The sequence below is a fragment of the Drosophila nasuta genome, chromosome X, assembly GCF_023558535.2.
Source record: "Drosophila nasuta strain 15112-1781.00 chromosome X, ASM2355853v1, whole genome shotgun sequence".
NCBI lineage: Eukaryota > Metazoa > Arthropoda > Insecta > Diptera > Drosophilidae > Drosophila > Drosophila nasuta.
In genome coordinates, this window is record NC_083459.1 from 32,220,061 (window position 1) to 32,247,867 (window position 27,807).

At 38.8% G+C, this 27,807-nt stretch overlaps 5 protein-coding genes across 5 annotated transcripts; 1 reads left to right on the forward strand and 4 right to left on the reverse strand.

Annotated features, from left to right (window-relative positions):
• Positions 1-43: 43 nt before the first annotated feature.
• Positions 44-1,997, reverse strand: LOC132797360 (abscission/NoCut checkpoint regulator). Its single transcript, XM_060809081.1, has 4 exons — positions 1,745-1,997; positions 1,426-1,670; positions 837-1,371; positions 44-621 (listed from the first exon to the last, which is right to left on the reverse strand). The coding sequence occupies exons 1-4, from the start codon at positions 1,790-1,792 to the stop codon at positions 352-354; spliced, it is 1,098 nt and encodes a 365-aa protein (XP_060665064.1). The 5' UTR covers positions 1,793-1,997; the 3' UTR covers positions 44-351.
• An 806-nt stretch (positions 1,998-2,803) lies between these two features.
• LOC132797361 (platelet-activating factor acetylhydrolase IB subunit beta homolog) lies at positions 2,804-4,403 on the reverse strand. The gene is made up of 2 exons (XM_060809082.1): positions 3,668-4,403; positions 2,804-3,219 (listed from the first exon to the last, which is right to left on the reverse strand). Exons 1-2 carry the CDS (start codon positions 4,061-4,063, stop codon positions 2,938-2,940), a joined length of 678 nt encoding a protein of 225 aa, XP_060665065.1. The 5' UTR covers positions 4,064-4,403; the 3' UTR covers positions 2,804-2,937.
• A 448-nt stretch (positions 4,404-4,851) lies between these two features.
• On the forward strand, positions 4,852-7,009 carry LOC132797357 (uncharacterized). Its single transcript, XM_060809079.1, has 4 exons — positions 4,852-5,087; positions 5,196-5,746; positions 5,812-6,568; positions 6,646-7,009. The coding sequence occupies exons 1-4, from the start codon at positions 5,005-5,007 to the stop codon at positions 6,725-6,727; spliced, it is 1,473 nt and encodes a 490-aa protein (XP_060665062.1). The 5' UTR covers positions 4,852-5,004; the 3' UTR covers positions 6,728-7,009.
• Positions 7,010-7,623: 614 nt separating this feature from the next.
• LOC132797362 (coactosin-like protein) lies at positions 7,624-16,542 on the reverse strand. The gene is made up of 3 exons (XM_060809083.1): positions 16,092-16,542; positions 8,007-8,330; positions 7,624-7,943 (listed from the first exon to the last, which is right to left on the reverse strand). The coding sequence occupies exons 1-3, from the start codon at positions 16,140-16,142 to the stop codon at positions 7,827-7,829; spliced, it is 492 nt and encodes a 163-aa protein (XP_060665066.1). The 5' UTR covers positions 16,143-16,542; the 3' UTR covers positions 7,624-7,826.
• A 2,099-nt stretch (positions 16,543-18,641) lies between these two features.
• On the reverse strand, positions 18,642-21,924 carry LOC132796639 (retinal homeobox protein Rx). The gene is made up of 2 exons (XM_060807883.1): positions 21,376-21,924; positions 18,642-19,408 (listed from the first exon to the last, which is right to left on the reverse strand). The coding sequence occupies exons 1-2, from the start codon at positions 21,580-21,582 to the stop codon at positions 18,752-18,754; spliced, it is 864 nt and encodes a 287-aa protein (XP_060663866.1). The 5' UTR covers positions 21,583-21,924; the 3' UTR covers positions 18,642-18,751.
• Positions 21,925-27,807: the final 5,883 nt, after the last annotated feature.

Consider the following 27,807-nt stretch of genomic DNA (forward strand, 5'->3'; position numbering starts at 1 on the left):
TAAGAATTTTGTACTTTACTTTTCCGTTTTCGTGTCATGCTGAAACCTCTCTTTCTAATTCATGACTTCGACATTTATTTGGAATTTACGCTATAATTTCTCGAGGTAATTTTTCTAGTTTGCCCAAATTTTACTTATGAAATCGTAACAGCTCAGCTGCATTGAATTTTCAGAGTCAGTTTTTTGGATTTATAGCTAAATATTTACTTTAATATTGACAGTTGCAGTACATTGCACAAAAATGTACGTCACACGCTTAAAATTAGCTAATTTACTTTGGAGAATGTTACGAAAACACAGCAAATATCAATAAAACTCAACAAAACGTTTTTGGTAGCACAAAGAATTGATTTAAAAGTGATTCTCTTTAAATTTGGGCGGCACCGTGTATTTCTCCTTGACATGGGCGCGATATTCCTCGTCGTCATCGTGACACTCGCGATAGCATAGAGCACAGAACAACTCGCCATCACAGCCTCGGCAACGGAAGACGGCATCCTCGTTGCAGATGTTGCACCAGGGCAGCTCCTCAGTCTCCGCCTTGGGAACTGGAATTGGTGTCGTCCCGAGTTCCGCGTCCAGAGGATTTGCTGCTTCTGGCAGTTGGGATTCAGCCACGTACTGTGAAAGGGGGAAGTGTTTGTTAATTGTAATCAGATATATGTACATATATTATTAGTTACTTTTGACATCATCTTTGGAATCTTAACTAACTTTGAAAGATATCTACTATGCATTTCTTTGTGCAATCGTTCACCAACTTAGTGAAAGTCGCAAGCTATACAACTATCCGCAATTACTTAAAGTGCTTTAGTCTAATCTCCCTCGATCTGTACCTTTTTCATAATGTTTTGCAGCACCGTTTCATCGTTCTCATCCTCATTGTCGCTGGGCGTGTTTGTGTTCGATGTGCTGGCTCCAATGCCAGCTCCACTTCCACTTGCAACTCCATCGATTGGTGCATCGCGCAGCGCACGCAAACGTCTCTCAATATCAGAAATGGCATCGGTGCGCTCCACATTGATGCGCTGATCGAGCTCCGTTTCGCCCATGAATTGCTGCAGCAAATCTTTGATCTTATCTTGGTCGCTGCGTTGATCGGTCGACAGCAGCAAATCCTTTTTATCATAGTTCTTCTGATGTGGCATGCCACTCAGTTCTGAAAGACGAGCGCGTATCTCGTCATCTGTGGATGCCACAGCCTTGAGATTCTGCAAACGTTTGCTAATTGCACTGTCCAGATTCTCATCAATATCCTCGGCATTTGTGGAGCTCACAGCAGCAGCAGTTGGAGCTGGAGTTGCCTCGCCAAGTACCGTTTGGTTGGTGGGCGATAAAACAGCGGCCAACTCCTCCGAGGGCAGTACGTTACTACAAGTGTTGAAATGTGTTGAAACTCTAATGGGAAATGCTTCAGTTACTCACTCGAAAAGCGCATCGGCTGCCTCAATGTCCGAGCTCTTTGGTGGAAGTCGCAACTTAGTGACAAGCTCGCCGGGCAGCGCTTCGCAGTCGATCACTTTCTCGGCATCGGCGACCGCCTGCATTTTGGACAACTTGTCATAGCAGATGAGACAAACGTTGAGCACCTTGTTGGCTTGCCGTGGCACCGCCATGGGACGCTTCAGACATTTGGCGCAGTAGGAATAGCCGCAGTTGGGACAACCGTACTGCAATACAAAGAACAAAGAAGAAAGCCCAAATCCAATTAATAGCAAACAACGCTTACTTATGTCGAGTTTACCTCTTTGCAGAAGAGACCATATTTGCGGCTGCAACCAAAGCAACTCATTTTGTGGCCAGTTGCAGATAAATTGCTGCGCACTGCGAGTATTGGAGTTAATAAAATGTAAACAAAAGTCTCCTATTAGACCAATTGTGAGTCACGATATTTGGGAACAGCTGAGCTATCGATAGTTACGATAGCTGTGATTTTCCTATATTTTTTAAAATATATGATTTTATTTTCTACATGCCAGCCATTTTTTTTTAAATTTCTATCCGTAAAAACATTTTTGAAAATCGAAAAATGTCGTATTTTGCGAGTTTGATGTTGGAAAACATCGATTTCAAAAGTAGGTTATCTGTCATCGATAAGACAATCAGAAGCCAATCTTCTTATCGATAAAACGAGCGCGCTTATCAATTATTTGCAAATTATTCAGCCCAACCCAACCAAGCAGTTGACTAGAAATGAAAGTCAAAGTTATACTTAAGACATTTCATTTATTGCAGATTACAAGCAGCAAAACTGAAAGCCTATTATTTTTACCTGCCACAGATATAAAAATCTCATACATATTTCACATTTTCATCACTGTACGCCGTGTACACTCCTGGCGCACATTTTTCTTTTTCTTTTTTTATACAATATTAAGTGGGATTCTTCTGGTGTTGAGCTTAAATACGTTTCACACAAATAAAATTACATCTTGTTGTATGAATATGTATATGCAAAAACCAAAAAAAAAAATCCTACGCATTTTGTATTTCGAAGTGAGTTTAGGGGGGAATGTAAATTTCATTTCTTTTCATTAATATGCATATTAAATTAAATATGTATGTACGCATAATTTAATATTTAATATAAATGCAAAATACAAAATTCTAATCTGTTTGTATATATCCTGTATGCAGAGCAAATTCTTTTTTTTTTAGTTTTCTTCTTAAGCCTAGGGGATAGATAAATAAAATATCATTGTGAAGCTTTAAGGAAACTTGCGTTTTGTGTGAGTGAATGGAAATAATGAAATCCCGAAACAAATACACGAGTGAATACTTTCATTGCTAAAGATCATGCAGGTTTGGAGTGTTGGATTTTTGTGTTGTTTTTCCTTTTTTGGATTCATTGATTGTGAATATTATTAGTCTCCTTTATCTTTCTTGAGTTCGCGAATTGAGTTACGTTGAATTGAGTGTAAGAGAGAGAGGAAACTATTATTCAGATGGAGTGAGATCGCGTTCCAGTTCGTTTTCATTGAGAATTTGTGAGAGCAAATCATGCAATGGTTCGAGTATTTTTTTGGCGCCGGTATTCGTTAGATTCTTATAGTCGAACATATCATGGTGGCTAATGCTGCCGTCTCCTTGCACTAATCCCTTGTCGATGGCAACCGTTTGCACACGATCCAATCCCTTTGTCTGTTCCTTGACCAATTCATTAATCTCCGCATTTTTGTCACGCAACAAATTCGGTTGCTGACCGCGTGGAAGCAGCGACTGCAAATGAAATGCAAGAAAAAAATAAGTAAGAAAGTTAACAGTCACTATAATATACCCGGTAAAGGAAATTTCAATTTACTATTTCGAATCCAATTGAAGCTCTAGCTCTTAAGGAAACATTATTTCTAAGCAAATTATTAAGGAAATTGTTTAGCGCGACAGAGTTTGTTAGATATATGTAGGTAGAAGAGGTATTAATCGAACAGACAGACTAATAAAAATGTGCATATCTAGTATATAGTTTCAATCCAGAGATTACTTCACAGCCAACACAGCCCTGTTATCCAATAGTTACCGCGTATAAGAACGCACATAAAAGTTTAAATATAGAATTCTTTTTGCCGGCTGCTCGCCCTATCGATAAGCATCGGCTTTCCTACAATTCTTCGGATAGCTAGTCTCTATAATAGTAAATTGAAATGATGGTTAATGGCTTATTATTTACCGGTAGCAGAATGTAGGCGCCTGGCAGTTTTTCGCGTATCTTGGCCACATTGGCGAGCAAACCTTCGGCAACTTGGGCAGCACTGTTGCTCACATTGTTGGTGCCGACGTGTAGCACAACAATTTTGGGATTCACATTGTCGAGGGCGCCGTTCTCGATGCGCCACAAAACATGCTCGGTGCAATCGTCGCGTATGCTAAAGTTGAGGCAGTGCAGCGGTGCAAACAATTGGTTCCAGGTGTCCGTGTCCTGCAGCGTTTCAAATATGCAATCACCCAGGAATATCACATCCGGATCCTTTTCGCGGCAATCGCATATGAAGCGACGATGTATACTCAGCCAGCGCTTGTCTCCGTCAACATCGGGCACGGCTGTGGGCACAGCGCAGGGATTCATCTTGATATCGATAACGTATTTGTTGTCTTTGCTGTAGTTGTTGTGGTTGTTGGAGCGGTGTTTTTTTATTCAGCATGCGGCGAATGCTGTTTGTTACAGCTAGTCTCGGAACTGATTGAATGAAGCAAATGAAACGAAACGATGTGAAATCTCTCTCGCAGTTGACTATTCCAGTTCAACGTCTACAGCAGAGCAGTGGTAGGTGGGGGCACTTTTTGTTGTTTTTTTGTTGACGTGATGTTGCGGTTAAAGAACTCGTATGCAGAGTGCAGAGTGAAAATAATTATAACCAAAAGAATAATTGACAACTAGAGTTGTGTAGTTGCGTTCACAAGAAGTTCAATTGAGCAGTTCATTTCGTGAACCAGCTGTCCACAAAAGAACTGAGGCCCTGGTGATGTGAGTCTACAATATCCATCGACTTCTCTACTGTACGATTAATTTAAATATATATATTTTTTTGCTGAAATAAATTTTCAAATATTTTAAAAGTAAGATTTTAAAACCTTTAAATAATGCAGCTCATTATATAAAATATAATTCTTGATATACAAATACTGCAGTTGTGCAGTCATCGATTTTCAAGTCTATGTAAGTACTATAAATGTATTATCTCACCACGACATATATAATAGCCTTAAATACACAAACCACAAATTCCTGTATCTAAAGGCATTATTCAAATAATTAAGTGAAATTATAAAAAATTTATTTAAAACTAATCGATGCCTGTCGTGTATAATCGATATTCTAAAAAAAATGTAGATATCGATATATCCATCGATGATGCTCCACCTCTACTGCAGACGGCAAACCGGAGTTCTGTGGAAATTTGTTGTACCATTCATTTTTCAATCATATTGATTGTATGGGGTGTCGGATTTGCCGACTATAAGAATATTTGTGGTGTGCGCAAAGCACGCAAATAAAAAAGAAACACTATGGACGTGGACTTGAGCCTAGACGAAATAATTGAGCGTAAGCGCACAAACAATCCTCCCCACCGGGCCAATGAGAAAAAGCTGTAAGTTGACGAAGAAAAAAAAAAAGGAACGCTAAAAGAAAATGGCGATGATGTTGCCAAGTTTTCATTTTCATGCAATGTTTTTTCCACCATTTTCCGTTATTGCAGCAATGCCATTCACATGAAGCCACGAAAGCCGCTGAATAAAGCGGCTGGAGGACATCAGCGCAACACATTTGATGCACGCAATAAAATCATACAGAAAACACGCGCCAAAATCATCGATGCACGCGATATTCTCAATCAAAATATACGCGACTCGGGCATCGATGCCCGCAGCATGCTGATCGAGCGGAAAAAGGAACGCATGCCGCTGCCTATGCCACCGATGCCAATGCCGCCTCCACAATCGTCGCGCATCCATGCTCGTGTTGGTGGCAACCCTGGCATTCGCGGACATGGTCGTGATCGGGTAAGAGACCTTGATCACCTGCAGCATGATGACGATGATGATGATGACGATGCTGCTGCCGTGCACAAAGGTCGCTTTGGTCAACGCATCATTACGATGAGCAACCGGCCCGGTGGCTTGGTGCAAACGCTCTGGAATCCCAAGGATGATCTGGGCGGCTACAAGACGAGCCGCCTCAACGCTGCGGCCAAGCCATTTGTGCCACGCGGCTATGTGGATTATGACAACATGCAGCAATTGGAGGATGGTGAGTATGTCGATATCAATGGTTAGCGAATAGAAGATGGAATCAATTATGCTGCATTATTTCAGAGGAAATTGCACGAACACTGCACATGGGCAGCTACAATAGCGGCGGAAGCCAAAAGCCGGGCAGTGGATCACGTCCTCGAATGGCGACGCATGGCGGCTACGATGGCTATGGCTTGGAAATGGATGGCGTTGAGATTACATCGCCTGGGATCAACGATGATCCGTTTGCCATTTACGAGTCATCGCGCAATCGCTTGGAGCGTCCAGCGTTGCCACCGCTGCCGCCGCCTCCCAACGTTGTGGGTCATGTGGGCAAGAGTGGGGATACACGACAGCGCAGTTTGGTGGCCACATCCAATTTACCGGATTCGTTGCGTGCCCGTCTCTTTGGCAGCGAACCCGATCCTCGGGTCTCGCATGGCATCTATGCCAACGAGAATGGCAGCGGACAATCGAAGTCGCATGGCGGAATTGTCGCTCCAGGCCTTGGATCGTTGCATTCGCAGCGTCGCAGTCCGCCATCGATATCGATGCCGTTGCCACTGAGTGTGGTGAACAATAAGCCCGGCTATCGTTTGCTTGTCAGCAATCTGCACGCGAATGTAACGACAGCGGATATACGCGAGCTGTTCAACGACATTGGGCCGATGTATGATGCGCGTGTTGTGCGTCCGGGCACCGCCGAGGTCATCTACAAGTCGCTGGAGCATGCCGAAATGGCTGTGGATGCGTATCATCAGCGCGAGTTCGATGGCCAGCCCATGCACTGTGTGCTCGTCAATCCGCACTCATCGAATCGCAGCAATCACTCGGTCAAGTGAGTAAAGCGTCGTCGAATTGCTAACTCTTTCTTCTCTGTAACTTATTTGTGTGTTTGTTTTGTGTTCTTTTTAGCTCTCGCACTGTGACCACAAACTCATCGGGCGTTGAGGTGGACATCGATGCTTTACACTCTGTACTCTTCCGGGATCGCTGAAGCGCAATTAACGACAACATTAAGGCAGCAGAACATCATCATCATCATCATCATCAATATCAACAACGTTCATTTAAAGCATCTTGACACTCTACATTAATCTACAATTAAACCGCAGTCATGCTCATCATCAAACCAATCCACACAATCACAACAAAATACAAAAATAACATGCTATTCCTAGATCCTAAGTGCATAACAACACATATTTTGTATTGTCGTTGGCCGCCGCCCCCGAATATGTTTAACGCCAACTCAGTAAACAATTTAGCCAAGTTTAAACCAAGGATTTCACTTGATTTATTTATGTGCAACATTCGGAAGTAACACCTAACAGGCAACCCATAAAAAACATGGGAAAATTCGAGTCAGCAGTGGAAACAGTAAGTGAGCAAAGCGATTTTTCATATATAGTTTAGCGGGGGTTCAAAATGAATTCAATTGGAATTGAAATAGAGTGATTTAGGAGAGAACTTTGAAACTTTTTTTTTTGTTTTACCAAAATGTGAATTTCTTGAAAATGAAAAAATGAGAAAGAAATTATAGTTACTCAAAGTAAATTGCTACATTTTTTGTTTATATCAATTTTGAATTATCTTTTTCTTTATTATTTGAAAAATTGTGCACAAATAGTCCACAACTTTGGCATAGTCTTCGTTTGTTCAGAGCAAAATCTAACTGGATTTAATTAATACAAATTTAAAGCAATCTGCAGCTTTCTAGAATTCACTTCTCGTCCAGAGAGGTCAATGAACTGACTTTTCAAATGCGAATTTAAAACACAATGGGCAAAAAAAAAAAGAAAAGAAAAAGAAAAGTATCGTGCTGAATTTGAAATGATCTCTCATCGATGGCGAGTTAATAACGTTTTATGGTTTCTTTTGTTGTTTGTTTTTGTTTCTTGTTTAATTATTGTTTATTACATATTACATAAAATGTACAGTAAATATTTTAAGATCGCATAAAATTAATTCATAATAATTAAGTAAAAAAAAGTAGCAGAGTTAAGTCAGCAATTGAAGAGGTTGCACAAAAAAAAAAAATAATTATGAAGATTGTCAAGCGACGACGTTAAGGCAGCTCTGTTTCTACTCGTTGCTCAATTGTCCCGGATGCCAGTGCCATAGTTGGCGCCACCGGCACGATTCAATGCCTCACGGAACAGCTCAATGTCCAGCTCGGCCTCGACGCCCGCCTGCAGCTCGACGGCAAAGTTCTGGGCGAGAAAAAAGAGAATTGTAGATTAGTCTTTGGATGCATCCATGTGGATGACACTTACATTTAGCACATCTTTGATGAGCGCCTTGTCTGTGGACATTTTGGCACGCTGTATGACGCCCACCTCCTGTCCGATCCATGTGAGGAATATGAACTTCTTGCGCTTGGAGATCTCATCGCCCATCTGGATGCGGATGTAGCCGAAAGCGCGCTCCGAATCGCCAAACTGCTGGCGGAACTCCTCGAAGCATTGGCCACGCTCATGGACAATGATCTGTGCGCCATCGAATTTGAAGACCGCCCACTCGGTGTCTGTGAGATCGGAGCGGACATCCTCGTAGGCCTCGCGTATGGCGTCCTTATCCAGTGATGTGGCCAGTGGCATCTACAAAGATTACATAGTTATTGTTGCTGTTGTTGCTATTTTTGTGGCATGTAATCAGTGCAGGAAACAAAAATACGCCCCTTACTGTTGCCCCGCCCCGCTTTGCTGCGTTTTGTTTGATTTCTGTTTCGGTTTCAGTTGTTTTTTTTTGCAAAATCCCAATTCCCCACAGCAAAGTTCATTTGCTTTGCCAGCCGATTTCAGATTTCGTGCTTATCGTGTGGGATTAAGGCTGATGTTTAATGTATGTTATGTTATATGTACATACTATATGTTCGCTTTTGCGTCGGCGCATTGAGGCAGCGCGCCAAGTGCTTTCAACTTGTCTTAACCATGGCACGTATCCGTCAGATACTTTTTTGCTCTGTACTCAGATACTTTCGTTTTCGCTTGTGTTTTGTTTGGCTTCGTCTCTCGGTTTCGTTTTGTTTCCGTGCCAAGAGCCAAAACAATAACAATAACAATAATAATAATAATGATAGCAATAAATTTTTCAAATCAATCACGCCAATGCATTTTTTTTCTTTCTGCTTTCTGCTGCACAAAACTCTTCAATTTGTTCAACTCAAGAGTGTTGCATAAATTATTCAACACACTGTGCTGCTTGCTGTTGTCGAATTTCCTTGAAAATTAAAATGCAATAAATTATAACGAACAGCGCAACATTGTCTGCGGTTTAAGCACAACTAACTACGATTATATATTTATATAGTTGTTACCTCAACTATCAAGAGTACTTAATATATGTTAGCATAGCGTGTGAGTACTATAGGAAATGGAAATGCTTGGCAAATCGATGTGTTTGCTATAACTATTTACAACTGCTGAGGTTGCTTTGCATTCTATTAAAGTATTAGTATTTTGTGGTAGAATAAAAATACTCGATATGCCATGTCTAGTATTTCCTACTGTACAAACCCATAAATTAAAAGAACGCGACGATTCACGCAGCCCATTTTCTATAGCAGTAAAACTATGCGGTATTATTCTTAAAATATACCAGCATAATACTAAAAATACTAAAAAATATACCGAAAACCCGCTACCCATTATTAACAAAAGCCAAGCAATGCAGTATTATTTTTTTTTTTAATATACCAAATCACTATACTAAAAAATTTACCGAAAACTAGTGCAAAACAATGCGGTATTCTTTTTGAGATATATCAAAATGATATACTGAAAAATACTAAAAAAATATATACCTAAAATTAGCTACCAATGTTTTACAAAAGCAAAACAATGCTACCGTTATTATTCAATATATACCTATTATACTGGTGCTGCAAAATGCAAAAAATATACCGAAAACAATATTTGGTATATCAATATACTATTATATTTTCAAAAGAGTATATAAAGAGTATATATACAACACACTTATTTCTTTAGGTTCGATTCATCATAGCAGATTTTTAGTCGAAATAATGTGTTTATATGACGGTTGTTCTTCTGAAAGTTCTTATCGAATATAGAACTTTGATAAGTCTAAGCTTTCCATAGTTTTGCTACTCAGAAACATATTGTAAAACTCTCTGCAGTCTCTGTTTGATTAATTAATTCTGAGAAGCGACCAATCTACACACATGATAAATATGATTCAACGACAATTCACAATGCAAACCATTTAAATGAGAGCAATAGGCATGTGTTGATATTATAAATATGGAAACTAGTTATGACTCTAAACTCGATACAACTTGACGATGTTGACTAATCAGAGATGGGGAAAAAAAAAACCATATGAATTCATCATTTATTTATGTATTATCGAAATGAGATTTAGAGTGCCACCAGCATCTATATATATCAATATAATTCAGAGCTTGTAGGTTGGATGGGAGCCCACATAATGTCACGAGTATTGTTTAAATAAGACTTTCCACAGATATTACTGCTGCTTTGTGCATTTGGAAAGTGTAACTGCAGCTCACTGTAGTTGGAATTTGGAAGCAGATCTCTTTGCGCGGCTTCAATCAAGATTTATGCATTGTTTTGCTCCATTTGAAACAATTTAAGCCTCACAAATTTTTCAATCAGCTTGCGGGGCAAAGAAAAAAGAAACGGAAAAACTGAAAAACGGTTTAAATATAATTTCGTTGTCGCCCCACGAAACGGAGGCGAATGTTCGTGTTGTTGTTGTTGTTGTTGTGAAGCTGAGCACAGACGATGATGTATGTCTACGTCCGTCTGTCTGTCTGTCCGTCCGTCCATTTGTCGGTCTGTGAATGTATTCTATTTGGGTTTTTTGATCTGCTTTTTGGGTACGAAGAAGAATATGAGATGAAAGATGAACGAGATGAACGAAAAACTGTCTCCAGACATACAAACATAATAATGCGTTCATTGACCGATTTGATTGCTGTTGTTCGAGAGTTGTGAGAAAAATCAATTAGAAAAGTTGCGCACTGAAAAGCGAAACAATTAGAAAGATGAGAACGGACAAAGAATCGAAAACCCCCCAACAAAAAAATGAAAAAAATGAAATGACTTTCACGAGCGGCGATGACAAAACTCCGCTTCCAGCTTCCAGCTTTTTGGCTTCTAGCTTCTAGCGCTCTCTCAACTCACAACTCTGGCTGAATTAATTAACCACAAAGCAAAATAAAGAAGCAACGAAATAAAGATGAAGATGCCAAAGTGTGCCAAATGGCAGAAAAGATGAAAAGAGTGGAAGATAACTGTTGGCATAATTTGTGCGCAAATGAGAAATAAATTTTAGTATTATGATCGCTGACGATCGCCTCAGATCGCATCGCATATACATATGTATCTATATTATTGTAGCTATCATAATTTGGAGCACCATAATTAACGGCACTTGTGATAAGGCCATTTGCCCGACTGAGGCGTGTCGGCTATAACCTCAATTATGATATAGTATTTTCGTTTTATGCATGTTTGAATTACATACATACGTACGTAAGAAAGTCAAGGCACAGCCAAGGGTGCGGGAGGGGTGTGACTTGCTTTCTGGGGTGCAGCATTGACGCAAACGTAATCTCAATTCTCTATTCTGTATTTTCCAGATAAGCCACACCACACCACGACTTCGAAATTGATTTATAGCCTACTCAGGCGACACTTGTTCTTACTCCACGCCTTCTTCGTAATTAGTGTTCTTGCACCCAATCTTTCAATCTTCCGCAGTAGTTCTTCTAATTAATGTCTCACTCTCTCTCTCTCTCTCTCACTCTCCTTCAACCACATGACGCACGTAACGAAAGTAACAGTGATCGATAGTGTTCGATATACTATATGGGGGTTACACCTATTTGTAATCATATTTATTAATATAACAATGTTTATTGATTACTTCTTTATCGCAAAGTCGCTAAGATTTGTTGCCAAGTGCATTGCATTTTGCTTAATTCATGTGACTTTCGCCGTCGCAGTCGCAGTCACAGTTATCTTTATCTAATCTTAAGTCTATATGCTGCTGTGCAATGTTTGCATATTCCGTTGCGAATCTGAAGAGCTTGAGAGCTAAAAATATGCCAACTTATCTCGTAGTTCGTAATTGTGTGTGTTGAAATGAAGTGGTTCCATAAAAGAATAATGATTCACTCCAAATATTACTTGTATATCTGAATTCTACATCTATTCTATATCTATTAACGTTTTTACATATATAGTATATAATCTCTTTTCATAAGTAGTCGGATGTCCTGAAACCTTCAAACAATTGTTTGTCTCCACTTAACAAATTTCAATTACTCAAACCAAATGGCATGCGATAATGATTAAATAATGTACACATACAAGAGTTAAACTATATATAGATTGTTTATATATCTATCAATATCAATATCAATATCGATATCAGTAGCAGTAACTGTATCTACATATTTTTGTGTGTAGCTCTATATCAGCAGTTTGTTGTTCTTTTTTCCTTTGGCGTTGTGATTTAATAAAAAAATGTGCAACTAAATGAATAAAAACTCAAATAGGAAAGATACAGTCGAGTGTGCTCGACTTTGCGATACGGTATTATTATTAAAATATACCAAATTAGTTTACCACAAAAGTACTAAACAATATTTGCATCCAAATATACCAAATGATTAAACCCTAAATATATTGAAATATACCAAAGGTTATATTTGGTATATTGATATAGCACTACATTAAAAATATACCATAGAGTACAAAATATACCAAATGATTAAACCTTAAAAAATATTGAAATATACCAAAGGTTATATTTGGTATATTGATATAGTACTACATTGGAAATATACCATAGAGTACTTAAATATACCAGATTGTCAGCCAAAGTAACTTTGACCTGTTTTTGCCCCATTCAAAAGAAGTTCTTAACTGACTTATTGACGCTGATTAAGAATTTATACTTTAAAGAGTATGAGGAGTCATCTTCCTTCTTCAGCCACAAAGTTATAATACCCTTCTACCCTGTGGCTAGTGGGTATAAAACCGAAAAGAACAGAAAACGAAACTCTAAAGGCCAAACCACCGATTCACATAAAAATATGTATTTTTATATATACATACTTAGTATTTAAAGCAGTTTCATGTTGACTAATGCCATTTGTGCGATAAGCGGCGCCTCAAATATCCCATTTAAATCCAATGAGACTTGTGACTTTGTGTGCAACAGACAACAGACAACTGAAAAACCGCTGTTGGTTGAGTCAGGCAACAACTTTAAACTTTGGCAACCGTGTGTCTGTCTGTTCTGTGGCAAGTGCCACCGAAAACCGAAAGCAGAAAATCAAGTGACTCACAGTCAAGTTCTTGGCAAAGGCAATCAGGAAGTTTCTATAGTTTCCATGTGTGCGTGCCACCGCAACAAACACTTTGCAACATAGTCGAGTGAAAATCCGTTCACACAAAACACAAAAAAAAACAAAAAAAAATATTTCTCCGAGTTCTCAAATTTCGCAACACTTTGTGAGTAAGATTGTGTTTCATGTGTGTGTGTGTATTTTGTTGTTGTCATAGCAATATGTTTATTTATGGTGATTTTTGTTGTCAGGTTGTTCAGGTATTTTTCATTGAAATCTGCTGCGAGGCTAATAAATATTAATGCCATACTCGTACGTTGCATTCCACACACAATGTGTGAGGTTATGTTGTCAAGTATGGATCGTTTATCCACGATATTTCATTGTAGAACATTGAATTATGATGAATATCTGTTATTAGCACTCACTTCCATTTTATCATAAGGAAAATAAATAGAATTTATTCCAACCACACATTCCCCACATAAGTAAACTAAGTATTCTGAGTGAGGTTATGTTGAATTGTATCGTATATCATAACAATGCGTAGCGGATGATGATGATCAATGTCTGCCTGTCTGACTGTCGGTCTGCCTATAAATATCTCTGGCGATTCTATATCTGTCTGTATATCTGGCTGTAACCCACATGTTGTGGCTGCTGTTGCAGAAGGTGTTGCTGTGGTTTTCGATGCATCCATGCATCCATGATCACCAACATCATGATCATCTGCTGTTAGCGATCAAGTCGAAGGGGTTAGTGGGGTGTTTGGGTTTCGTTTTGTTTTGCATACTTATTTGCTGTTTTGCTCTCGAAAACACATTTTCCAAATTGTCTTCGGGTGTGTTTGTGTGTGTAAAAATAATAAAAATGCAACTGACAGCAAAATTCGCATGAATCAGCAGCAGCCGGGGCAACAAAAACAGCAGAGCTCGCGTTCATTTGCCCCGTGACAAGTGTGGAAGGAACGGATGCATGGCCGGAGCAAGAGAAGAGGGAGAAGAGCATGTGGTATATTGGGTTGGAGTTGTTCTTTTTTTGTAGTCGGGAGCAGTCGTTGTTTCAGTTTTGTTGTTTTATTGCCTTATTGCCGTATGTATTAATAATTCTTCAGTGTTTTTATTTCTCTTTATTTTAGCTGAAAACACAAAGGAATGAACTTGCGTTGCAGTCGCTGTCGCTGTCGATGTTGTTGCTCATGCATTGGGAGGGTTCTTGATGTGCGATGTGACTCACAGCGCATTGAGAAATGCTTTAAACAATAATAATAAATAAGAAGTTGCAATTCGTTTACCAAAATTGGCACATCAGGAAGCCTCGTCGCGTCATCGTCACATGCTAAACAATGTGAATACTCTGCGAGGTCATTTTTATATATGTTTATTTGTTGTCAAATCAAAAATGCAATTCATTTCTAACGAAATCGATCAATTGATTGTGAAGATCATGGGATCATCCATGTAATGCATCTACTCAGCTGATCTGCTTATTAAGTTGGCTGCACCAGAGCCTATGCTCATTAAGTTGGCTGCAATCACAGTTAGTTTGCCATTGATATGCGGCATTGCGCATACGACGCGTTTTCCCCCGCCTCGAGTCAAAACGATATTCAATATGTACTATTTTATTTATTGACATTGAATTGCTATTGTTATCGTTGTTGTTATTGCTGTTGCTCTTGTTGAAACTCGCTTGAACGCATTTCGTTTCAATTTTCATGGCTCTTTTTTTTTGTGTGCGCTTTGTTTTGACTTATTGATTGAGTTATAACCGTAAATGGTGCGTTTCTGTTCCGACAGATTAAGCTTACACACACACACACACACATACATACATAGAGAGGCTTGCCCACACTGGGGAGAAATTATTAGCTTGCAACGAGCTCTGGTGGAAAAAGTCTGTGATTAAGTCTTGACTCATGATGATTCCCCGTTTTTATGCAGCAGCCAAGCCAATGAAGCAGCTGTGTTGTTTTGTGACTCACAGTTAATCGTCAATCGACTTGAACAATCGTTATCGACAGCACAGTAGCTGAAAATTTAGCATTTGATGTTTTTACACGCATACACATACTAACGCAGACATAACTGTTGTGCGCACAAGTGCAGCTGCGTCGACGTCGACGTCGACGTCGCTCTCGCCGCCGCTGCCACTGCGCACTTGAACTTGATATGGCATTGTTGTTATTGTTGCTGTTGCTGCGGCTGGTGCTGCTGCTGCTCAACCCTTTTGTGTATGCTGCTGCAGCCTCCCCCGCAGCAAAGGCAAAACGCCAAAAAAAATAAGAAGTAAAAAAATATGTCCATTTTTATTCTTATTGCCTTTTCATACTTCCTTCTTCGGGCTGTTTTTTTTTTATTTTATTTTATTATCTGGGCAACGGCAACGGCACCGGCTGTGTCAGTGTCTGGCCCTGGCCCTGGTTCTCTGGCCGGTTCTTATGGAGTCCAACACTTACACATACCCATGCATATACGGCCACACATACATATCTATGTAAGTATGTATTTACACACTCTTATGTGTGCGCACACACTTGACTTTGGGCTTGAGGCTCTGAATGTGGCTGTGTCTGTGTCTGTGGCTCCAACATTTCGTGCTTCCTCTTCCTTTTTCGGGCCAACTAATGCGCTCTCACACTTCTTGTTGTGCTCTTCTTGCTTGCCCTCGTCTGCTCTCTGGCAATCTTGCTAGCTCGCTCTCACGCGCTCTGCGCCCCTTTTGTCGCATCTTTTACGAACCTAATTCTTTTTGCTTGTCTTAATATTGTCTTTCATGCCTACACTCACATACTTAACTACAGTGTTCGCTCAATGCAGTGAACTCTCTACAAGACTGCAGATATTGAAATGCTGTTTAAGTATTAAATAAGATATTTGTGTAAGGATTTTGCCTGTATTATTAGTTATAGTAATAAAATCAATGCACATATTCGATTCATACTATACAGGGTACACTGTAGATGCATGTGTTTATGTTTATGTGTCTGTATGTGTATTTAAAAGAAGTGTCTCACCCTTCGCGGCTTGCTCTCGACGATTTGTTCAACTTCAATGCCGTCTGACATGTTGCTGGCTGGGATGCTGTTTTGTGTTGCTGTGTTGCTGGGTCGCTCCTGCGCTGCGCTGCTAACTGCTCTGCTCGGACTGCAACTCAAGTGAGAGTTCAATGAATTTTTGCCGCTTGGCTTTGGCGTATCTTTTGAAATGCTTTTTTTGTGTGTTTTTTGGTTGACTTATTATTTTTGTTATAGTAACTAAGTACAACAAGAACGAAACGCGCGACGCAAAACGAGCTAAACGAGCGAATAATATATCACACGATAAAACAACAACAAAAACTTTAATAATATATGTATATATTTAAAAAAAAAAAATAATATGAAAACAATGCAAAATGCTAAGGCAAAAAGGCTTCTTCAAATCGGAGTAATAATAAACCGACTTCGTCCGACTCGCACGAATTGTTGCTCACGAATGCGGGGCCGGCAGCGCGTGCAACTCCAACGAAGTGCCTGACGCAGAAGCAGCGCCCAAGCGCCAAGGCAAAATGAAGCGAGCAGCGCAGTCGCCGTTACTTCGCAGCCGGCATACTTCGGTTGCTATTCGGCAAGTGTTCGGTTGGCCGTCCCAACACTGAACAACCCGAGTGCAAGTGGGAGCGCATTGTGGAGCAGCGCGTATAGTACATACACATACATACATGTGTACCAAGAAGAGAACGAGATAGAGTTAGCGACAGCGACGCCACCGCATTCGGTTTTATTTTCAGTTTCAATTTCAGAGTTGAAAGTGCGCGGGCAGCGACGCCGCGACGTCGGCAGCGAGACGTTGACAAAATGTTTGGCCATCGTGTGTGCGTGTGCGTGAGTGTGTGTGTGCACACTATGCGGGGGCACGCTTGACGCTGCAGCCGCCGCAGCACTCTGCAACCGCATTTCATTTATGGATGATTAAGGATTCTATTAATGCTGTGTATACACACAGAAGCATAACTATGTGTACATATGTATGTATATGTTCACAGTACATATAAGGAATTTACTTATTAAATATTGCTTGCGTTATTTGTGCTTTATGAAACTGGTTCATACATTGAACCAGAGAAGCGAAGAAAATAAAGTGTTAAGTTTAAGGTAAAAAGAATAGGGTTATGTGTACTTTTTAGTTTCATGTGAGACTAGAGTTGACCACTGCAAATTCAGGTGTAGGTTTAACGGCATCTTCGGCAAAGCAATCAGTGCTTCAACAGCCTTGCAACCAGCCTTGACAACAATCGCCTAGACAACAACAGCATTAAGTGCAAGAAAGAGAAAGAGAGAGAGAGAGAGAGTCGCAATGGCAGACTGGAACGCTGCAATCAAGTGCGCACGTACTAACCGACAATGTCGACGATGCGTCTGTGCGTATGTGAGTGTATGCGAGTCTGACTTGAATGCATGTTTCTGTGTGTCTGTGTGTAATGCAATTCGGGTTGGTCGCTTGCAAGCAAGGAAGGCAGGGTGTAGAGGAGAGAGGTGCGAGGAGAGGTCACAACAGCATTGGGGCTTATCCGGTGCAGGGCTTATCGTTGCCAACGTCATCCAAGTCGTCGTTTTTTATCAAGCGTAATGTGAAATAAAAAAATAATATAAATGACGCCAGATTGAGGCAATAGAATTCTGTGGAAACCGAGAGAACTACAATCTCTAATCTTGTATCTGCTTGTATCCCGTTTTCGTTTTCGTTTTTTTTTTAATTACTGCATTTAGTTTCGAATGGAAGGTACATGTATTGGAATGACTAATCCGTGGAATGGCAAACAGGGTCACGTTATTTATTTGGAAACTGGCAACCAACAACATTGGCAATCTAATGGCAAAGCTGTTTTTGGCCTGTTATCAGAACACGATAATGCAGATAATACACATTGTATTCACATTTTCGCAGTCTGAACAAACAGTTGCCATAACACTTGCAAAAAAAAGAAACAACAAAAAATAACAAAACAAAAATCATCAGCTCAGTTAAGTTAGTTCATCAGACAAGGCACTGAATGAATAGCTGAGAGTTTTCAGCTGCTGGCCAAGCCGACAACCAAATGCTCTACTCTTCGTATAAATAATTTAAATAATTAACAAACAATATTTTCATCATGTCAATGTTTTTTCTACATGAATTCGTATTTCAAATTACATTAAACATTATCCGTTATGGAAAGAAATTCAAATATAACGTTCAATCCAAAACATTTACCATTCGCCCCGAATAAAATTATTTGTTTAATAAAATACTAGCAATGTTATCGATATGTGCAGAAATGTGAAAATGTCATCACTAATTGGCGACACAATTATTGCACTGATAAACATTCAAAGGTTTTATCAATTAAGCTGTTATTGTTTTTGCTTTTAAATAATTAAAGCAAGCGAAAGCTTGTGTATATTTATTGTTAATGTGTTCAGCGATTTGAAAGTGACAGGCATGGTCACACTGCCCAGCTGTGTTTAGTATGCAAACTGTTAAATTTACAGAAAACTGTTAACTTTACAGCAGGCTGTTAGCATTGAAATGTATCGATAATCGGCGCGCACATTTGAATTCAAATAAGAAGTTGAACTTGTTTCGTTTATGTTTAAATTGCATTTGTATTTCTAAATCAAATGAGAGGAATTGTAGATATAAACAGAAATGCTGGTTAATGCACGCCATTCGAACTCTGTGACTGTGTGGCAGCCAAAGCCGCGGCTGCCGCTGCTTGTTGCTGCTGCTGTTGTTGTTGTTGTAATTTGGTGCTGTGTGAGAAATCAATGCAGGCGCCCGAGGTGAGATCTATTTCCTCGGAATCGGAGCCATCAGAGCCCTCATCAGAGGTGGGTGCCAACGCTGCCATGCCGCCCAAATCCAATTGCGAAACGCCATGCGAGGTCGTCTCCTTGTAGAGCTTCAGTTCTGTGTAGGTTTTCGAAAGCTTCTCATGCTCCGACTGTCCAAGCGGCGATTGCTGCTGTTGTTGATGTTGCTGCTGCTGCTGCTGCTGGAATGCCGGATGCATCATTGTGAAATTGGCCGCAGCACTTTGTCCATTGGTCAGCGGCACATCGCCAACCCCCGTCTCATTGCCCAGCCCATCCTTTCCAGCTCCAGTGACACTGCCCGCCGACGACAGATTCTCTGGCATTTGATTGTTGCCACTGCCTGACGTTGCACTGGGCGGCCGGCTGCCAGCTCCAGCTCCAGCTCCGGCTATAACTGGCGGCGTGCCCAGGCTGAGGCAACGCATCCGCCAAGCATCCTGCAGCAGTTGCAGACGCGCCTGCTTGCGCCATTTGGCGCGTCTATTCTGAAACCAAACCTGCAACACAGTAACAAAATTTGTTATAATTGTAAATATTAATTTCTATTACTATTTTTTATTTTAAGTTAGCTTAAACAAAAGACTATTAACCGATTTGACTCTCCGAACGATATACCTAATACGTCAACGGGTCGGCTACGTAATGTAAAGAAAAGAAACACCAATTTATGCCAAAAGAACTTTAAAGTGATTATTTATTGTAGAATGTATACTTGTAATCAAAAAATACATTCCAATTTAGTAATAATAAAAATAACTAAATGGCATTTTTATTAAAAAGGTAAGTACAAAACGAAACCCGAAAAATATATAGAAACAGGATAAAAACAAACCGAAAAGCAGAACGAAAAATGTAAGTTCAGTAAGTATATAATTTAATGCACCAAGTAAGCAAACCTACAAACGGTGCATTATGTGAGCAAAGGATATTCAGATTATTCCTTTGAAAATGCGAACAAAAAATTCATTTTGGTTAAACTGCATTTCGAAAAGAATTTTCAAAAAGACGCATTTTTTGAACTCCCAAGCATAACTGCTATCGATTGGCATTAAAGGATTTTCAAAATGCTTTGCAAAAAAAATTCGAAAAATTTTCAACGGGTAGGCATTGAAAATTTGTGCGAAATGCCAAAAATCATGGCTAAATCGGCCGTTTGAAGGACTATCGCAATGTCCTTTGGACCAAAGATAGCTTGCAGCGTATACAGATCGACTAAAAAGGAACATCCTCGAAAGTCCTTACAACAACAAAGTTACAAGGACTTTTTTGTATAGAGAAATTAGGCTATAACTCGCCTATATCCTTGTTAATCCTGTCTAGCTGTATGTCAAAAAACTAGTATCAATAAGGCCTATCAACACGCCAAATGACATCTGAATCGTCCTTTAAGTTTTCAAGTTATCCTTGATTTGGTTATTTTAAACATTTTCTTAGGCGCTTGGAGTGAAATTTTGCAGGTGTTGGATTCTTAGATGATCTCCATATACTTGAATGGCAATCGATAGACCTATTTTTTGTGATCTCAGCAAATCAAGTCCTGTCAGGATACGTTAGGATATGACCGAGATATGGCTAGTTTTGAATTGCCAAAAAAAGGATTCGTTGCCTGACCCTTAAAGTATGCTTCAAAATCATGCCTTCATCTATCGTTGTTGTTGTCCGCTCGAAACTGCTGCGAACGGCATCAAAATGCCAATTCACCAGGTGGAATACCAGGCGAACATAAATCAGCAGCAAGCAGAAATGCAGAAAATCACTTGTAAAATTAAAATTATGTTGCATACTTTTATAGTCAGCTTAACACATTGAAGATCAAATTCAGTTGCATACTTTTAGGACGAGATATTGCAGCCAATCAATTTAAAGAACAAAATTGCGGTGCATACTTTTAGGGTCAGTCAAATAATGTAATTCGCTTAAAATGTTGCATACTTTTAGGATCAACTTAAAACGAAATGGTTTTTATGTGTTGCATACTTTTACTGTTAAATAAAAAAGAAATGTATTTGATTGAAATTGTATTTTTATGCTACTGGCTCAGCTACTTAACAAATCAAAATAACGAAAAAAGGGAATTCAAATGAAATGGAATATGGATTAATATAAAATTTATAATCAGTTGTCAGTCAATTTATAAATTTGAATAGCTTTATTCATAATCCTCAACTTAAGTAATACTATTAAAATGTTTTAAAGATTTCAATAATTATTTAGAGACCATATGAATGATAATACACAATGCTGCAAGATCGTTCATAAAATAAAATTGAACATAATAAACTAAGTGAAAACTAAGTTACTTTGTTAGGGAAAAGTGATTGACCCATCAACAGTATTTGTGACCAAAGAAATCTATCAATTCCTGAGATTATGTTGAAGTTGTTTCCACTTTTCGAGAGGAAAGTCGCAACTTGACATACATTAACTTTGAGTCGGGATTCGAGATTCGCGGTTCGTGATTCACCTGGACGCGCGCCTCGCTGAGGCTGATGCGCAATGCGACTTCCTCGCGCAGAAACACATCCGGATAGTGGGTCTTCTGGAAGAGAGCCTCCAGCTCCTGAAGCTGCTGTGGCGTGAACGTGGTTCGATTGCGACGCTGTCGACGACGTCCGAACATGTATTCGGTGAGCAGATCGCCCGGTAGCGGCGATATGAATGGCCCAGCCATTAATTAATTAACAATTTTAGCACTTCTTTTAGAATTGTCACAATTATATGTCACAATTTGAGTACTTGAAAAAAAAAATAGTATTATGCCTATAGAAAACACACACAATTGTTTTAGTAAAACTGCACACGATTTATGGCATCCAAGAGAAGGAAAAAAAAAAATTGAAATGAATATTTGATTTTTGACTTGCGAGCTGCGCGTTTGGCCAGCGACTGCGGAAGTGCAGGCAGCGTCCCTTGGCTTTTATCCTGCGAGCAAGCAGCAACAGCTTCATTCGCTGCACTCGAGCTAATGTCGCTGTTTGCTTGTGTGTGTGTGTGTGTGGGTGTGTGCGACTCTCTCAGTGCACGTGTGTGTGTGTGTGTGTGTGTTAGTAAGTATGTGTATGTGACTGCGCCTAAGAAATGATTTCAATTTCAAGCTAATTACGAAATTATTTGCAAATTTAAATACTGCCCGCTTTGAGGCGACCGCATTAGCATAATTATGTTAATGTTAATCGTTTTAACATGTCGCCGTCTGTTAAAAACTATCTCGCTCTGGCCTTCGCCATGTTATCAAATTCGCCGCTCGCCATCTCGCTCTCCATGACCAACCACTTAGAACAGGCAGGTGACAAGGAGCGCGCGCAGCCTCCGTTCGCTGAGCTCGCTCATTCGTTCGTTCCTTCGTTCGCTTGTTCGTTTCCTAGTTCGTTCGCTCGTTCGTCGCAAAACATAAACAAATATAACACACAACAATATAAGTAGTACACACACACGCGCGCACTCACACAGATTTGTAGGCATAAAGCTGAGTGCTCGGCTTTTAATGAGCACACTCTCTCTCACACCCACACATAGAGGCAGCTAGCGATGCTGCTGCTGTTGTTGTTGTTGTTGTTGTTTTGCTAGCTGCGTCGGGTTTTTATTGTTTTCTCGTTTTGACTTCGTTAAATTACGGCACAAGCACAAAAACCTTATAAACGTTGTTTCCTTTACGGAGGCGGGCTGTGGTAAACTATGCGCCCGCATAGTGTGACCAAGCATGCTGGAAAGTAGGCAATGTGATGTATTATTAATGTATTGTATTGATATACTTATGAAAGTCGTATATATTGCTGCTTCTACGTAGTACAAAATAATATACACATTTATTAATATATGTCCATATATACAATATAGAAAAATATGTATAAAATAATTTATTTAATTTTACCTAATTGATACGATAGGTTAAATATTTCAAAAAGAACATTTTGTATATTAGTTACTATTGTTCATTAATATTTTGGGTAAGCGTAAGAATTTAGGATTCTTAATAATAGGAAATATATATCTTTTTATTTTATGGTAACGATAATTTCGATAAATTTAAGAAAATATTTTTATGTTGCAATGCTTATTTTTTATAATTATTTATTATTTTCATTACTTATTCATTCATTTCTTTTTACTGATTTTTCTGTCGTCACAGAACCACTGTAAAGATCTGTTAATAATAATAAGAAATATATATCCTATTCTAAGTTTGATAATTTAAAAATAAAATATTTTTATATTACTTATTTATTATAATTATTTATTATTATCTTCACTTATTCATTCATTTCTTTTCACTACAATTTCTGTGGTCATTGAACCACTGTAACGGGTTGTTTTTGCGCTCTGCATTGTGCACATGCACATGCATGGTCTCATATGTATGTGAATGCATGAATGTGTGTGAGTATGAGATGCACCTGTGAATAATAAAATTCAAATCACTTAATGCTGCCAGCACCAGCAGCAGCAGCGACACCAGCGTCGGCAGCAAAACAATACGGCAACACCCCGTTCACACACACACATACATGCTCAGATAGGCAGGCATATGCAGTCAGAGTGAGAAGGGAATAGGAGTAAAAATGAGGTTGCCACCACAGCTGGATGCTGGCACACAACAATAACAATAACAACAATGCATGCAAGCATGTGAGAGCGTGCATTTGTATGTGTGTGTGTGTGTGTGTTCAAACAAATGAAGGGATGTAATTTTCTCATTTGCATGCATTGTTTTACTCGCCTGTTTTGCTGTTGTTCTTGTTATTGTTGTTGTTGCTGTTGCTGTGTTGCTGACGTTGTTGTTTGTGTTTTTTGCCTGCGCTTGCGCTAAAATTATATTTATTTATTAATACTGAGGCATAGGCGTGGCAGCTGCCCGCCCTCCCCCCACACCATTCTTCTTCTGCCGCTTGCTTTCGCTGGCATTCCTTGTTTGCATTATGCTCGTGTTGTTGTTTTATTTCATTTGCTTCTTTTGCGCCGAAGCCAATCATAAACGAGCTCAGCTGAATCTTGCTGTATGTGTGCGTGTGCTTTTGTGTGTATGTGTGCGTGTGCGAGGGTTGACCAACGAGATGAACGTCAACGTTGACAGCGTCTCATTGAAATTATGAAAATGATTTCATGTTGTTGCCTTTTGTCTCTCTTTCCGCTGCACAGTGGGCTACATTTTTTATTTTCGTATATTATGAAGATAATTGAAATGAACTAGCAAGTGATTTGATAATAATAAACTAGATATGTGATGGGTTAAAAAAATATTTATGCTAAGACTAAATAAAATAAAATAAAAATATTTAGCAGTTTAAATCACACTCACCCCACAGTGCGCTGTCAGCTCATTCCGTTCTCCTTCTTCTTCTCTTTGCCTACAACGCGCCATTTTTAATTTTGTAATTTGATGCTGTTGTCCTTGTTGTTGCCATGTTGTTGTTGTTGTTGTTGGAAGTAGAATTCATTAGGCAACGCGTTTCACCTGCGCTTCGTGCTGAGCACTTGCAAGCCGTTCCCCTCTTTCTCTCCACCCTTCCTTCAACGACAAGTTTCTCATCCTTTCTCTCTTACTTTCTCTCTCTCTGCCTTTGTCTATCTCGCTCTCTCTGCTGCTGCTGTGTGTGTGTCCATTGTTTTGTCGCGCTGATTGGTCTTTCACTTGCCACAAGTGCCGTTGCATGTGTGAGCTGCGCTACTTTGGCTTATCGCTGTCTCGCTCGCACTTACCACTGTATCGCTGTTAATTATTTATTTTCGCCAACTTCTTGTTGTTGTTGTTTTTGTTGTTTGTGTCGCCGCTGCATTTTGATTAAATATGTTTACAACACGTGCAACACAGCAGCTCTAAGTTGCCGCAAAACAAAATGGCGTCCCGCTTGCAGATTTCACATTTTCCACTGCATACTTTAGGGAGCTGACGACAAACTCTGTAAATGTATTGTATTAACATTATATTTATTGTTTTCTATCTTTATTATTATGGATTTGGAAAATGAAAGTGACAGCTTGTTAGATAATCGTTTCAATAACAAATTTGTATTTATTAAACATAAATTTATTCTGCTTTTATCTTTATTTAAGAGCCGAAAATGATATATTCAATATTTTATAATCATTAAATAAGTTTGAGTTTTAATTTTTTATTCAGGAACCGTAACTGCTATGAAAAAATTATGAAATAAGAATTATCATTTAATTGTTTTTTTTTAAATAATTAGTATTCTTTTTCTTTTAATGTTTATTAAGTGCAAAATCTGTACAACTAAATTAGTATACATTGCAAAAAAAGTAGTATTAATTGTTAAAAGACTTTCATTTGCATTATATCTTTGCTTAATGTTAATAGTTTTGCAAGATATATGTTTTAAAATTCTTTTTGCTATGTGATATATGAATTTATAGAATCTTCTTTTTAATCCTTGAAGCAAAAAAGCGTAAAACCTATAAATTGCTTATAATTTAATGTAACTATAATTTGATCATTCTTAAAGGGCCATTTATAAGGCACAGACTGAAATGCGACTCTAAAAACATATATTGCAAGCGCGGTAATAATTATCTTTAAAGTCGAATTATCTTTAAGTATTTACATTGTATAATATGGACTGACATATGATTATCAAATTATGTAAATTAATATTTCAGTCTTTTATTATTTACAATAGATTTAAATTTTGTATTGTTTTGTATTTGTTACAACTGTTCGTCAGCTTCCAAAATCATAATCAATAGAAAATGTTTGATAGATATAAAACTTGATAACAAATCGAATTTTTAATGTTTTTTTTCTATAATTTAAACTCAGTCCAATAGTAAATATTTCCGATAGATCATACAATAATAATGAGCAATTTTTTTTATAGTTCCAACTGAGTTCAATAGTACATATTTTCGCTGACTTGGAGCTTATGTTTCAAACTATATGGTGAAAGCTGTTGGTTTGGACCACTTTAAATCACTTTTCAAAAATATAAAATTACTTGAAATGAAAAATTCTTGTTTAATTATTCAATTATGCTAACTCGTAAGTGAAATGATGGAAAATCCATTTTCCGAATATTTCGGTAAACAAATAAATAATATTCATTGAAATTCGACGATCCTTCCTTTCTTCCGTGCAAAGATGTTCCCTTGAGGCAATTGAAATTGCCAGGACACACATTCGCTATCCTTGTCACACTTGACACATGGCTCGTCTCATGTCTCATGTCTCGTGTCTCGTCTCTTGTCTCTCCTACTTGGCTGCGGGTCATACACTGGAATTGCAACTGCCACAGTCAGTGCAACTGCAACGGCATGTGGCAAATTAGCGCTCAATGTTAACATTTGCCCACATTGTTACGTTGTGTTAATGCATTTGAATTTTTCTTGCCCGCCTTCCGTGCCTCTGAGCTCTGAGCTGCGCTACCTTTATGGTTCGGCTCTTGCGACATTGCCAAAGTGTTCAATCAGTGTTCCATTCCATTTCGTTGCACTTTCACTTCGGTTCTGTGATGCTCTGTCTACATTTTAAGTTGGTCGATAAGGTTTTGATAAAGTTTTTTCACCTGTTCCATTTGATTTATATTTTCTGTATTTCGTTTCACTATTAGGTTAAGGCCATTTGATTTCTGTTTTCTATATTTCATTCCATTACATTTAATAACAGAATTGTACTAAGCTGTTATTCTTATTCTTAATCTCAACACTATTTTGTGAATCTGTGCACTTTTCACCAGATCTTTGTTCGTGTTTCATTCCAGTTCGTTTCATACTAAGGCCACCTATTGATGTGTATTGAAACCAAAGCTATAATTCCTGATAGATTATTTTGTTCTTTTAGATGTTCTATTTCATTTAGTTCCATGCACACATTTCATCTGATCTTCATTTGCAAGAATATAGCGCGTTTCATTCCAGTTCGTACCCAACTCATTTTATTTAGAGCTCCAATTTCTTTCGCGTGTTCTATTCCATCTCGTTCTATAAGTACTTTTCAGTTGATCTTTGCTTGCAAGATTTTATCGTGTTTCATTCCAGTTCCGTTCGTTCCGTACTTATATTTTTTAGAGCTCTTATTTATGTGTATTGAAACTAAAGCCTGGTCTTTGTTTGTAAGAATGTAACGCTTTTCTTTTCAGTTCATTCCGTATTCATTTTATTTAGAGCTCGTTTTGATATATATACATATTTCTTTTGTATGTTCCATTCCATTTCGTTCCATACATACTTTCACCTGATCTTTGCTTGCATTATGTTGTGTTCCATTCCATTTCTGATCCTTGCTTACAATATGTTGTGTTCCATTCCAGTTCATTCCGTATTCATTTTATTTAGATATGTTTATATACATATATCTATATTTCTTTTGTATGTTCCATTCCATTTCGTTTCTTGCTTGCAATGTGTTGTGTTCCATTCCAGTTCATTTCGTACTCATTTTACTTAGAGCAAAGCTATAACTTCTGGCTTTGATATCTATGATGTTATTCCTGATCACACTCTCCACAAATCTATCTTTTGTGTGCCTCTCTTTCTAATCATGTGTCTTCTCTGAGCTGTAGCTCATGCTAAGCTTCGTCTTGGCCGGCAAATCGTCGTCAGTTTGTCGCTGGCTTCCTTTTTTAATTACTTTTTTTTCCAACTCATTTTCTTTTGTGCCAGGCCGTCAGTCCGTCTGTCCGTCTGTCTCTGACTGTGAGTCCTTGTTGCCAGGACTCGTGCAATGTCGCTTGTCGTTGTCCTTATCATCACTGATGCTGAGCTGCTGTTGTTGTTGTTGTTGCTGTTGCTGTCGTTCGTTGTTGTTTCTTTTGCTTGGCTGCATTTCAGCATAAATTCAGTTTCATCTCAACTCAACTCAACTCGACTCGTTCTCTACTATTTTCTGTTCTGTTCTGCTGTTCGTCCTGGTCGTCAACGTTGTCCTGACAGACAGCCGCCGCCA

Coding starts and splice junctions, on each gene's coding strand:
- LOC132797360 (XM_060809081.1), bottom strand. CDS start 1,792: ATGAGTTGCTTTGGTTGCAGCCGCAAATATGGTCTCTTCTGCAAAGAG. Junction 1,372..1,425: donor GCAGCCGATGCGCTTTTCGA/GTGAGTAACTGA, acceptor CAACACTTGTAG/TAACGTACTGCCCTCGGAGG. Junction 622..836: donor TGCAAAACATTATGAAAAAG/GTACAGATCGAG, acceptor CCCCTTTCACAG/TACGTGGCTGAATCCCAACT.
- LOC132797361 (XM_060809082.1), bottom strand. CDS start 4,063: ATGAATCCCTGCGCTGTGCCCACAGCCGTGCCCGATGTTGACGGAGAC. Junction 3,220..3,667: donor GCGCCTACATTCTGCTACCG/GTAAATAATAAG, acceptor TTTCATTTGCAG/TCGCTGCTTCCACGCGGTCA.
- LOC132797357 (XM_060809079.1), top strand. CDS start 5,005: ATGGACGTGGACTTGAGCCTAGACGAAATAATTGAGCGTAAGCGCACA. Junction 5,088..5,195: donor CGGGCCAATGAGAAAAAGCT/GTAAGTTGACGA, acceptor CCGTTATTGCAG/CAATGCCATTCACATGAAGC. Junction 6,569..6,645: donor CGCAGCAATCACTCGGTCAA/GTGAGTAAAGCG, acceptor TGTTCTTTTTAG/CTCTCGCACTGTGACCACAA.
- LOC132797362 (XM_060809083.1), bottom strand. CDS start 16,142: ATGTCAGACGGCATTGAAGTTGAACAAATCGTCGAGAGCAAGCCGCGA. Junction 8,331..16,091: donor TCGAGAGCAAGCCGCGAAGG/GTGAGACACTTC, acceptor TAATCTTTGTAG/ATGCCACTGGCCACATCACT. Junction 7,944..8,006: donor TCATCAAAGATGTGCTAAAT/GTAAGTGTCATC, acceptor TTTCTCGCCCAG/AACTTTGCCGTCGAGCTGCA.
- LOC132796639 (XM_060807883.1), bottom strand. CDS start 21,582: ATGGCTGGGCCATTCATATCGCCGCTACCGGGCGATCTGCTCACCGAA. Junction 19,409..21,375: donor TCAGCGAGGCGCGCGTCCAG/GTGAATCACGAA, acceptor ACTGTGTTGCAG/GTTTGGTTTCAGAATAGACG.